The sequence below is a fragment of the Rutidosis leptorrhynchoides genome, chromosome 2, assembly GCF_046630445.1.
Source record: "Rutidosis leptorrhynchoides isolate AG116_Rl617_1_P2 chromosome 2, CSIRO_AGI_Rlap_v1, whole genome shotgun sequence".
Lineage (NCBI taxonomy): Eukaryota > Viridiplantae > Streptophyta > Magnoliopsida > Asterales > Asteraceae > Rutidosis > Rutidosis leptorrhynchoides.
The window spans coordinates 87603691-87617202 of NC_092334.1; the positions used below are offsets into that span (position 1 = coordinate 87603691).

At 34.0% G+C, this 13512-nt stretch overlaps 2 protein-coding genes across 2 annotated transcripts; both read right to left on the minus strand.

Moving 5' to 3' along the window:
- LOC139891125 (beta-glucosidase 18-like) lies at positions 1–4648 on the minus strand. The gene is made up of 12 exons (XM_071874059.1): positions 4466–4648; positions 4295–4361; positions 3165–3223; positions 3008–3083; positions 2851–2925; positions 2685–2772; positions 1756–2008; positions 1514–1629; positions 1176–1428; positions 978–1080; positions 787–895; positions 1–453 (listed from the first exon to the last, which is right to left on the minus strand). The coding sequence occupies exons 1-12, from the start codon at positions 4619–4621 to the stop codon at positions 201–203; spliced, it is 1608 nt and encodes a 535-aa protein (XP_071730160.1). The 5' UTR covers positions 4622–4648; the 3' UTR covers positions 1–200.
- Positions 4649–8615: 3967 nt separating this feature from the next.
- Positions 8616–11484, minus strand: LOC139891126 (probable inactive beta-glucosidase 14). Its single transcript, XM_071874060.1, has 12 exons — positions 11291–11484; positions 11127–11196; positions 10951–11009; positions 10780–10855; positions 10551–10625; positions 10352–10439; positions 10018–10270; positions 9809–9924; positions 9484–9736; positions 9294–9396; positions 9098–9206; positions 8616–8938 (listed from the first exon to the last, which is right to left on the minus strand). Exons 1-12 carry the CDS (start codon positions 11456–11458, stop codon positions 8710–8712), a joined length of 1599 nt encoding a protein of 532 aa, XP_071730161.1. The 5' UTR covers positions 11459–11484; the 3' UTR covers positions 8616–8709.
- Between the last annotated feature and the right edge of the window lie 2028 nt (positions 11485–13512).

A 13512-nucleotide genomic window follows, 5' to 3' on the forward strand; every position in this document is an offset into this window, starting at 1 on the left:
GTTGGATTTTCTTCTTTCGCACTAACTAGAGTCGAAAACCATGGTTAACCAAATCCCTTACATGTTATCTTCCACACCATTATCCCTCACAAAATTACTTTTCTTTACATTGTATAAACTTTGTACATAAATTACATAAAACAAATAACGGAATGAAACAGTACTCCCAAACACTTTTTTGCAGATAAGAAAGAAAAAACTTATGCATCTGCTTTTGATATATTTATTATGCCATCTTTCTGAAATGATCTTCTGTCTCTTGGTACATACATACTGGTAAACTCACTAGTGTTTGTTAAGAAATTCAAATACCATCTTGCAGAAAGTTTCGGTACTCGAGTTAATGTTTGACGATCCACATAGTAGAACCCGTACCTCACATTGTAACCTTGCAACCATTCATAGCTATCCATCAATGACCATGCGAAATAACCACGTACGTCTGCTCCCCTTCTGTTAGTTGTTTGAAACAGTCGATTTTATAATCAATACGTACACTTTAACATTTGAACTCAAACAGACAAAAATTCATGGATGGTGGCTAAATATCATGGCCACATGATTTAGACATTTTTTTGTGTCTGGCTCCCAATGCAATTGAAAGTCATTACATTTTTGATATGTTATGGCTGGCTACAGATGAAATCGAATTAATATTTAATATTTATTTCAATTATTTCTTGCAAGTTAATCTCAAACAATTGTGTCCTTGCGGTGTGGTGGCAGTTTTTACAACATAAATCATGTTACAACTTGTCAAAAGTGCTCAAAGATTGCAGAGCTAACCTTATAGACTTTAATAATGAAGCAAGGTATGATGTGTAATACTCAATTCGCTTAACATCGTTTAATAACTCATTGACACCTTGCTCGTGGCCGTTGGGTGAAGAATATCCTGCGGAAAGTATATAGAAGACGAGGACACATGCACAATAAAATTACTGAAATTTTTCAAATCCATAAATTGTGACACTTACCATTTTCAGTTATGAACATGGGTTTATTATTGTAACGAATCTTGATAAGGTTAACAATCTTCTCCATTCCGCTTGGAACAACATATGATCCTTCTACCCCTGTCTGATTTGCAGTAAACAACAATGTTCATGTTATCAACTAAATAGATACACGTATTAAGAAAAGAATTAATTAGGTTAAATATCATAATTCCCTACAAGTTCACCGATTAACACGCCATCACGTTCTCCAACAGTGTCCACGATACCTTCGATTGCACGATTTGCAGTTGCAGAACAGCTAGAATTAGTACAATCCTTTGCATATATACTTGAATAATGGTTGATGCCAATAAAATCAATACTATTCTTCATAAAATTCTTTTCTTCAAGAGAAAAACTTGGTAATTCACTTCCTAAGTATTCTTGTATTTCTTCAGGGTAGTGTCCAAATATTGAGGGATCGAGTACCCTGTTTAACATTAAGATGTCTAATCGAGATCCTAAATATTGTTAATGATCTTTATTTGGGACAAATGTTAAATCAAAAATATTACCAGCCAGCATGGAAAGCAAATGCCCTTTTGGCAGCTTCACGATCAAGTTCGGTATCGGTTAGCGGTTCATACATGCAAGCGTGCACAATGAGCCCGATTAAACCACCTTGTTTAGGCTACAAATACAAATCAAAGATGTCAAAATACTCATTACACTGAGATCATAATTCATTACAGTAAAGATTATTACTTCACACAACTACTTGTAAAACAAGTAAAGGCTAGTTTAGAATTTTTATTGCCTGAAAATATTCATGATATAGCTTAGATGCTCTGCCATGGGCCAATAACATGTTGTGCATAGCGATGAGTGGCTCGATATCAGAATTTCCTTCAATGCAGTTTCCAAAGGGCTCAGAACAATGAGATGGTGGAACAAGCCCCTTTTCGTAAGCCATTTCTACGACAAATTTAGGTTCGTTTATCGTCATCCAATACTTGACTCGGTCTCCAAAATATTTGAAACAAACTTCTGCCAAGTACAAAAACTCTTCCCTACAAATACAAAACATAATGCATCAAGGAGAGTACCAATTGTATATATATAACTGTTAAGAATCGTATAGCCCAAACACAATGTCCTGCAATATAAGCCCAAGAGTCCATTGGTGATAGAGGGACTTCCCCTTAGACTTATATATTGTTTTATCCCATGACCGATGTGGGACTTTGGTTTGCACCCTTACAAAGCTCCCCTCAAACCTAAGTCCATCTAGGCCTCCCCTCCAACGATAGTCTGGATCCAACCTTTACCGCCGCCAACTCGGAACTCTCAACCTGGTGGGAGGGCAGAGAGATTTCGAAACAAAGGCTTCTAGGATCAACTCATCGTGCTAGGGTCCCCTCGAACGAAAGCTGGGTCCACTCATCGCTGGCAACACCGAGGGATGCGCCACGCCACACCGTGCGCTCAGGGGTGCGCCCTACTGCGCCGTCCACCACATCGGGGCTATGACCCAGCTCTGATACCATTTGTTAAGAATCGTATAGCCCAAACACAATGTCCTGCAATATAAGCCCAAGAGTCCATCCTTTTCTAAAACCAATTGGTGATAGAGGGACTTCCCTTTAGACTTATATACATACATTTGTTTTATCCCATGACCGATGTGGGACTTTGGTTTGCACCCTTACAATAACTTATGAAGAACCGCAACAAATTTAAACGTACTGCATTTCAGGGTTTAGCCACGACCCATATCTATCTTCAAGTTCTTGAGGAAAATCGGCATGGTAAATTGTCACAAATGGTTCTATCCCTGTATAATAATTTTATTCATAAATTATACTTTAATCACAAAAACATATACCAACAATTGTGTAAAACCTGTCCACACCTTTGAGAATCACATTGTCTAAGATCTTGTTATAGAATATGATGGCATCCGGATTAACTTCACCAAATCTTCCTCCTGAATAAAAAATGCAAAATTGAAGAGCAGATGGAAATTTATTACAGTAAAAATTTAGGGATGGTAAGATTGGAGAAAATACGTGGAAGAATTCTGGCCCAAGATATTGAAAATTTGTATGCTTGTATACCAAGAGAGTGCATCAGTTCAATGTCACTCTGTATTATTAAAAAAAATCAAAAATCAGATATAGAAATGAAAAAATAATACATGAAATTGATGGATGAACATAGATGAACCAAGAATAAATGATAGTGATCATCTGCAATATCTCCATTGTCACCGTTTTCTGCACAACCTAGTAAAAGTGACAATAGGTATATAGAAGTTAAAATAAGATTACTTTTCAAGCAGAACATCGTTAACATTTGGGATTTTAGCACTTAAAACCACTGATATTACTTAAATCCACATACTGTGTTAGATATAGGGTGGACCTCGATACACCTTTGAATCGTGAAACACTTTTTTAATGAAGTGTTTTGACCCTATATATTGACTTTGGATTACACGAGATCTTTATTTAGATAAGACAATATAGGCAATCAATAATTGGAGTCAAGTACAAAGAGTTTTGTGTATGTGAATAATTGTTCATTCTAGTGAAATATATCTCAATCATTAGATCACTATGTAACTATTACATTAAGAAAAGGTATATATATGGAGTGGTTAAAGGAAATGAGTAATATAGTGGAATAAATCTCGATGATTATTAGATCATTGACACAAAATAGTATTATTGTAGACACTTTCGAAATTAATTTTTCATGAAGTTATTATTAACCTTTATAAATATAAAACTTTTAACTTATGTATGTCTCCATTCCAGTGTTGTAAAAAACCCAATTACTCGCCGATTAATCTCCGATTAATCATTTTTAAGAGCAACCCGTTCCGATTTTCAAAAATCCGTTTAATTAAACGCTTAACGTCAATTGATGGGTCAAAATTGAATTTGATAACCAAAATATGTCAAAGTCAAAAATGGTTACCATTTTAACATGAATTTAAACCAGAACGTTATAGTTTTGGAGCAAAATGAACAAGTTTATACAATTATGTTAAATTTTATTTTTATATTTTATGATTTTTTTTTGTATATTTACACATATAATTTGTAAAATTTAATATTTCAATGTATACAGTACAATCCGATTAATCTCTTCAAAGTCCCGACCGATTAATCTCCGAATAGCGAATTTTGCAACCTTGCTCCATTCTACTACAACACTCTCATTAAAACATCTACCTTTACTAGAACACACCCCTTGAAACATCTACCTATATCTACCTATCAAGCTATGAAAAATCAAAAGAAAGGTCTTTGAAAATAAGGTTATATTTTATATACGTACACAACACTAACCTATAGAATGACAGAATACATCCCAGTTGCTTAGAGATTTACCATCTTCAAGATAAGCTCCTTCCACCTGCAAAAACTTTGTGTGTTAAATAACAGAAAATATTTAATATTAATTAATATGTATTCATAAAATAATGAGCAAAAAGGTGAGAAAAAGAGTAGATAATTGACTTGGTAAGCAGAAGTGGCGGTTCCGAAGAGAAACCCGGATGCAAAATCGGATCTTTTAATACGGGTTTGATCATCATTGTTGAAGGCTTGAAGGTGTGGTACAGAAGAATATATCACAAAAAACAAAATACAAATGGTGGTTGATTCGAGTTTCATAGTGGAGTCCTTACCAAAAATGTAAATATCATTCTAAACTAGGATAGTTCTTATTAAAGCTATCTTACATTTCAGGGCAAATTCCATAAAAATGTAATTCTTATTAAAGCTATCTTACATTTCAGGGCAAATTTCATAAAAATGTAACCTATTTTCTTTGTTTTTCTATTTTAGTTAATTTATTTCATTCGGATATAAATAAAGGAGTCTTTTTTTAAAAGTTAATAAAAAAGAGGGGTGTTGTTAACTTTTGTTAACTTTCTCAGTTAAGTGTCAACTCCGCATAACATGTCAAGTCCTTTATCGACCAACATTTTCAACTCGCGGTTTCGACGCACGTTTTCGAAACGCTGTACCGACATGCGTTTTCGACCTGCGTTTTCGACGCGCATTTTCGACCTGCGTTTTCGCGTCAAAAACGCATGTCGAAAACGCTTGTCGGAATCGCTTGTCGAAAACGTGCGTTGAAATCGCGAGTTGAAAATGTTGGTCGATAAAGGACTTGACATGTTATGCGAAATTGATACTTAAATGATAAAGTTAACAAAAGTTAACGACACCTCTCTTTTTGATTAACTTTTGAAAAAAGACTCATTTTTTTATATTCGAATGAAATAGATTACCTAAAATATAGGAAAAAAAATAGGTTACCTTTTTTTATGTAATTTGCCTTGCATTTTATCAACTTGCAAATACCAATCATTTGTCAACGCATTCTTTTCCACCTCATATTTATTCATTTGCATATGCCAATTTGTCATTAAGTTTTACAGTAACTTTTATTATAAGTTGGCATAAAAAAAATAGAATAGAATAGAAAGGTACCGATTTATCGTGATAATTCAAGTCAGTTATCTTTGGTTTAGCGTTGACCAAGTTACACCTTGTTATATTGCTTCACAAAAATTCTTATGAGATACTATTAAAAAGATACTTGTAACACTTATGTAGTTATGTGGTTTGATGGTAAAATATTTGAAAAGTTTTAAAAGGACGTAGGTTCAATCCCCACTACTTTGAAGGACTTGTCTTAAAAAAAAAGTCTTAAAAAAAACACTTTATATAGTTATTGTTTGATGTTGATAAATGGTAACCATAAATTATAGACTTTTTTTTTTCCGTTAGTCTCTATTATACCCCATATTGCTAACAACGTTCCGGGTTACTTTTTTGCCTTCAGAATCTTTTGGAAAATAAAATTATTTCAAATGCATCTCTTCGTCAAAATTCCGTTAATTAAATCCGTTAAATTTTAACGTGCATTACATGTGAGTGAGTGTAAAATTGTCTTTTTACCTTCTACTTCATGTGAATATGAAGTTTACTCTCCTTGTTCTTCCCCAAAATTACTTGTTCTTCCCCAAAATTACAAACCCCAATTTTTTATTTTTATTTTTAAAAATAAAATCAAAAATCTAAAAACTAAACCTAAATCAACACAAACCTAATTATTAACCTTATATTACTAAAAGTGGTGAAAAGTTATGTAGTTTTAGTTATATTTGGTTGTAGTTTTGAGTTTGCGTAAAAGTTGTGGAGTCATGTAGTTTTAGTCTTATATTACTAAAAGTGGTGAAAAGTTATGTAGTTTTAGTTATATTTGGTTGTAGTTTTGAGTTTGCGTAAAAGTTGTGGAGTCATGTAGTTTTAGTTATATTTGGTTGTAGTTTTGAGTTTGCGTTCACACTATAAACGGTCCCTCAACTTTGCCTATATTTCTACACCGGTCCCTCAAGTTTACATTTTTTAGGGGTGAAAAGTGTAAATTACATAATTTAATTAAAATATAAAAAACTAAATCCACCCGAATTTATAACGGTCCCTATCTTCTCGCTGGGTGCGAGTTAAATTTTTCAGAGACCACCGTTCAACCCGAAAAAATCTTACCAACCCAACGGGACTAACTATACGTGAAACGGACACTTCTCAAAAAAACGCTAAACACAACGACAACCCTTATCTTCACGCTCGGCACGAGTTAAATTTTTTCGACGGCAGCGCCAGACTCGAAATAATCTTATGAAAAAAACGAAACTAACCAAGTTCGAAACATACATTTTTTAAAAAACGCTAAACACAACAACAACCCGTATCTTCCTCCTCGACGCGAGTTAAATTTTTCCGACAGCACCGTTATACTCGAAATAATTTTATCAACAAAACGAAACTAACTACGTTCGAAACAGATACTTTTTAAAAAACACTGAAGACGGCGACACCTACAACGGCGCTTAACACATGACCCGTTTTCCTCTCTGTAAATACACAACACTACATTAAATATGAATACGCAGGCCGAAAGTCCCCACCGCAACGCGCGGGCCGATCCGGACTAGTTTTTCCCTAACTATAATTTGCAAAACATAATAAGATTCACCCGAATTCAACATCCGTAAAAAACATTCCGTGGCATTTGACCAAACAATCACACTTGAAACCCATGATGGATTTTTACGTCATAAAATGCCTAATTCTTGTTATCAATTGGAAGCTTTTATGAATTATAAAAGTTCAAAAGTGTTATAGAGGTTATCGTACTCGTCGTCTTTTGGCTGATTCTGCTGTTGTTGCTGAAGAACTTTGGTATGATTCTACAATTATCTTTTTTCATTTTATTTTATTTTAGCAAAAACCACCCAAGTCTTTTGAGAAACCACAACCATCGCCACCACCTGCAACAACCGCCGCCGGCCACCACTTGCAAAGATCTGCGACAGAGACGGTGAGACAACACGGGTGAACCTTAAATCATTGTTGTTGTTGTTGTTGCAAAAACTGAACCCTAAATCTCGCTGTTTAAAAGATGTGTACTAACACAGTAAAGGATGTCGAATTTTAGACCCAAGAACCCCACCGGCGTTTACGTACGCCTCCGAACTTTTTGGACCCATTTGTTGAACTAAAGTGAAGTAATATTAATTGTCAGTGATACGGAGATGATAATAAGCAAGTGAATATAAAGAGGGAAGTGAGTAACACAAGAAATTAATATTAATACTCCGCAATATTATTTGAGAAAAATAATAGGGAATATATTCCAGTATATATGTTAAGAAGATAATGAACCATTAATACTCAGTACACTAGATCGTCAAGACTTAAAGGGATTTTGGTGTTTCTGATGCCTATGATTCATCTTCAAGCTAACGGAAGAATCTTTTTTTTAAAGATAATGAACAATTTTCCAGTATATATGTTTAAAAAGTTTTTTTTTTATCTTCCTACATAATAAAATGCGTAGCTAGATATCGAATTTGTCATTTTAAGTTTACGTTCCCACTGTAATCGGTCTTTCACTTTACACAACGACCTCTCAAGTTTTCACTTTTTCCGGGGTAGAAAAAACGTAATTATATAATTTTATTAAAATAAAATAAACTAATTTCACCCGAATTTTTAACGGGCCCGATCTTCTCGCTCGGTACGAGTTAAATTTTTCCGAGACCATCGTTCAACTCTAAAAAATCTGATGAACACAACGCGACTAACTATACGCGAAACGGACATCGTTAAAAAAAACTAAATATTTCGGGCTGTATTTCATACATATACATACATGTCCAACAAACAACTCAGCTTACTAGATATATTATGTACCAAACAACGTATATCCAAATTCGACCGCGAGTTGAATACAACCCCAACAACGCGCGGTCGAATTTTTTTCTAGTTTAGATTAGATTTAAAGGATGTAAAAGAAAAATAAAAGATGAAAATACCCATCACGTGTTACTCATGTAATGGTACTTAACGGACAATTTGGCTGGCAGTTTAACGGAGGGACGTGGATTGCAAAATTTTGATAACCAAAGGATTCTAAAGGCGAAAAAACAACTTGGAAGACACTGTTAGCAATATGAAGTATAATAGAGGGACCAATAGAGCATAAAAGTCTAAATTAAATCAATTATATTATATTAAATTATAATAATATATAACTATAACTATAATTATAATTTATAATTATAATTAATAAGACATGTTTGAATTGCCGAGTAACTAAATCATACCGTAACAATCACACATGAAACTTGACACAGAAAACAAATGAAACAGGACAATTTTACAACTTTCTTGACAAAAAACTGTTACATAACATCCTTCTGCAATGAACTGTTGTCTCTAGACGCAAACTTACTGATAAAATCACTAGTGTTTGTTAAGAAGTTCTTATACCATCTTGCAGAAAGCTTCGGTATTCGAGTTAGTGTTTCACGATCCACGTAGTGCAGCCCGTATCTCACATTGTATCCTTTCAACCATTCATAGCTATCCATCAATGTCCATATAAAATACCCACGCACATCTGCTCCTTTTCTGTTATATCAAATAATCAATAATTCAATATGCATGGTACACTTTTGACATCATAATTAATTCTCAAAAATAAATTATATTACAAACTGACTGATGAGACACGAATGATTATTATTATAAGATATACGGAGTATATAACATTATGAATGAATAGCACACCTGATAGACTTGGCTAAAGAAGCAAGGTATTTTTTGTGATATTCAACTCGCTTGACATCATTCGATAGCTCATTAACTCGTTTCTCTTGCAAATCGGGTGAAGAATACCCTGCAAAAACCAAAATATTAGCACGGATACAATTAAGTCGAATAACATATCCATATTTTATCATAGGCCGAAAAATGTGGCACTTACCATTTTCAGTTATGAACATGGGTTTATTATTGTAACGAATCTTGATAAGGCTAACAATTTCATCCATCCCCCTTGGAACAACATAGGATTTTTCTGCCCCTGTCTGCGGTTGCAGTAAACAACAACGTTCTTATTATTAACTTTTTTTCAAATAAAATGATAAATTAAGTCAAAGATCTTGATTTCCTACAAGTTCACCAATTGGCACGCCATCACGTTCTCCAACAGTGTCCACAAAACCTGTAATTGCACGATTCGCTGTTGCAGAACAGCTAGAATTTGTACAATCCTTGACGTATATAGTCGAATAATGATTGAGGCCAATAAAATCAATACTGCTCTTCATGAAGTTTTTTTCTTCAAGTGAGAAACTTGGTAATTCGCTACCGACATATTTTTGAATTTCTTCAGGATAGTGTCCAAATATTGTGGGATCAAGTTCCCTGTTTAAAAAAATGCATTTAATTTAATTCTATATTATTTTTCTCTTTGAAGAAAAATTTTAAAATCGTTACCAGCCAGTATTGAAAGCGAATGCCCGTTTAGCAGCTTCACGATCAAGATCACTATCTGTTAACGGTTCATACATGTAACAGTGCACACTTAGCCCGATTAGACCACCTTGTTTAGGCTGTACATACATACATTACATATACAAGAGGTTAAATGTTGATTTTAATTAGTTTGAAGATTGATTTAAATTTAGAGTTGAATGACTGATTGCCTGGAAATTTTCATGATACAATTTGGCTACTCTGCCATGAGCCAACAGGATATGGTGCATAGCGATTATAGGCTCGACGTCTGAGTTTCCGTCATGACAGTTTCCAAAAGGTTCCGAACAACGACCTGGTGGAATAGTCCCATCTCCGTAAGCCGAGTCTGCGAATAGTTTAGGTTCGTTAAACGTGATCCAATGTTTCACTTTGTCCCCAAAAGACTTGAAACAAACTTCAGCCAAATGTAAAAACTGTTCCCTGCCAGTAAAGTACAAATTATATATTCAGTTATATTTAACTTAAGGAACAATTTAAATAATGGCATTATTTTATACATACTGCATCTCTGGGTATAGCCAACCCCCATATCTGTCTTCAAGCTCTTGAGGGAATTCAACATGTTGAAGCGTCACAAACGGTTCAATCCCTGTATCAAACATATATGGCATTTTATATTCATGTTTCATGAATCTTAAATAAAGTTCCTAGTAAAAAACACCAGAGTTGGTATTTAAATTTAAGTACTAATTCATAGCACCTTTTGAAATAAGATTGTCTATGATCTTATTATAAAATATGATGCCAGCAGGATTAACTTCACCGAACCTTCCTCCTAGTGAAAATAATAATAATAATAATAATAATATAATAATAATAATAATAATAATAATAATAATAATAATAATAATAATAATAATAATAATAATAATAAGTACAAAAAATAAATTACAGATATAATTAACAGATGGTAAGAAACGGTTGAATACTTGGAAGAATTCTAGACCATGAAATCGAAAATCGGTATGCTTGTACACCAAGGGAATGTATCAACTCAATGTCGTTCTGTATTATTTACACAAATCACAACTCAAATAAATCGAATTATTCTTATTCTTGTAAGTAAATAAAAAAATTAATGAGAGAAAACAGAAAAGAACCAAGAACAAGTGATAATGATCATCTGCAATATCTCCATTTCCTCCGCTCTTACCACAACCTAATAAAAATATATAGTCACTGGTAATCAAAATCATGTAATGGTACGTACAAGGTTAAAAACTACAAACTATAATTAATAATGCGGAGAATCAATTAAGTATGATATATTATTAACCGGTTTCTGAGTGGCAAAATACATCCCATGTGCTCAATGATTTAGCATCTTCTAAATAAGCTCCTTCAATCTGCATGCAAGAATTCACGTTTGAATATGATACATATACATATACTGATATACATATACATATATGATCATTATATTAAGAATGGCATTTTTACTTGGTAAGCAGAAGTAGCTGAACCAAATAGAAACCCATCTGGAAAATCGGATTTTTTTATATCAGGTTCGTCGTTTTGTTCAAAATTGAATGTGTTGTGATGATTGTTGGCGGTACAAGTAGAAATGAATAAGAATAGTAGTAGATAGACAATGAGTAGTTTCATCATGCATGGAACACAATTAAGAATATATATTACTCCGTATCAGTTACCAAACAATAAGCTAACAATGTACTATATATATCAAAGTATCATTTTTTTCAACTTTGGCCAGCAGTAAAACTTCTTGTAGACATTTATTTCCATTCAAAGTTTGAAAAATCAACAAATTCGATTCTTTGAGCTTAAGTCGTCATGAATAATTACCAAGTATAGAATGCCAAATTAAATACGCACGTAGTTGCTTATCATTATAATATATTAATTTAATTTAATTGAAATTACAAAAAGTCCATAAAAATATATAATCTTCTTCCTAAAACTTGCATTCACCGTTTCTCATCTTTTACATTACTTTTTCCTGTCGGGGTCGGATATGAAGCACGTAAAGTGTGCAATTGTACATAACCTAATATTCGAAAGACCCAATATGTATAAGCACGTAAAGTGTATAATTGTACAAAACCTAATATTCGAAAGACCCAAAATATATAAGCACGTAAAATCTACAATTATACAGAACCTAATAATCGAAAGACCCAAAATATAGAACCCATCATTATATATCTAGGTCCATTTATTTAATAAGTATTTGAAAATAAAAAATTATTGTAACGCCCCCAAATCCGTTTACCAAAAACGAAGCACACATTTTTTTTTATAAGTTAGGTCCCAATATAGCGTTCATAATACATAACATTTCCAACTCTGTTTTAACCAAAAACATAATATCATAACGTTACGTTTAACAACTTATAATGACCCTTGGTACACAAATGACACATTACAAAAGCATTTGTAATAATGACCCAATTACACAAAATACGGGTTAAGACTCAATAACCCAACCCGATACCAAGAGCATAATCCCTGGGACTACCAAATCCCCAATCCGCGTTCAAATATCCAAAAGCTCCCCCATCGAGCCCAAGCGCTCCTACGCATCTAGTCTATCAACTAGCTAGCTTCACAATCACAATAACTGTAAAAAGGTAAACAATGAGAGGGGTAAACATAAAGCTTAGTGAATGCAATAATTATACATATATATATATAATCTACTTACTTGCAAACACTTACACAAATACCACATACGAGCTAGCAATTCAACAACCATGCAATCTCAATGCATAAACTAAATATCCGCAATTCATAATAAGCTAGCATCGCCAATAGCATATAGTTCAAAATTTAATACGCTAAATACAAAAATCACACAACCATGGTTAACCAATAGTACAAGGGAATGGTGCTCGCGAAAGACCACCGGTGTTCACAACAACCATTAGTGTACAACGACATATGTCACTAACCCCGGGGTGGTATCGAACGCCCGAACTTTAAGCCCACCCGTCACGTGAAATGTGGTATCGAACGCCCGAACTTTAAACCCACACTTCACGCCCACACACACACACACACACACATGATGATGAGGTATCGAACGTCCGAACTTTAAACCCTCATCCCATGCCAACACGATGTGGTATCGCACGCCCCAATTTTAATCCCACATCGCATCCCACACAAATAAATACATTATATACATACACGTATAATTATTCCACTCACCTTGGAATGCCCGCACAAGTCATGTGTAACATGATCTCCGTCCTCCAATCCGAGCAAGTAACCACCTATATCACACATATGTACAATATACACACAAATAGCCATCCTCTAAAAGAGAACCCGACACTCACATCCCTTAGTCGAGGGATCTCACCTTGCTCGTTTGACACGCTCATTTATCTCCTAATGAGCTCAACCCAATTACCACTTCGGGTGGTAACTTAAACCCACACTAATAAGTATAAGTTAACCCAATTTGCACTTTACACTAACTAGACCAACCTAGGTCCCGACACTAGATTACTACTTGGGTAGTAATCATTTCAAACACCATTTACACCAAAATTGCATCATGTGCAATATTGACCCGTGTTGCACTTGACCACATTTGACTTATATTAAAAACACCACTTTGACTCAAAATCACTTCTCATGTGTGATTACTTCCAAAAATGCCATTTAATAGTTAACACAAGTGTTTAAACATTCAT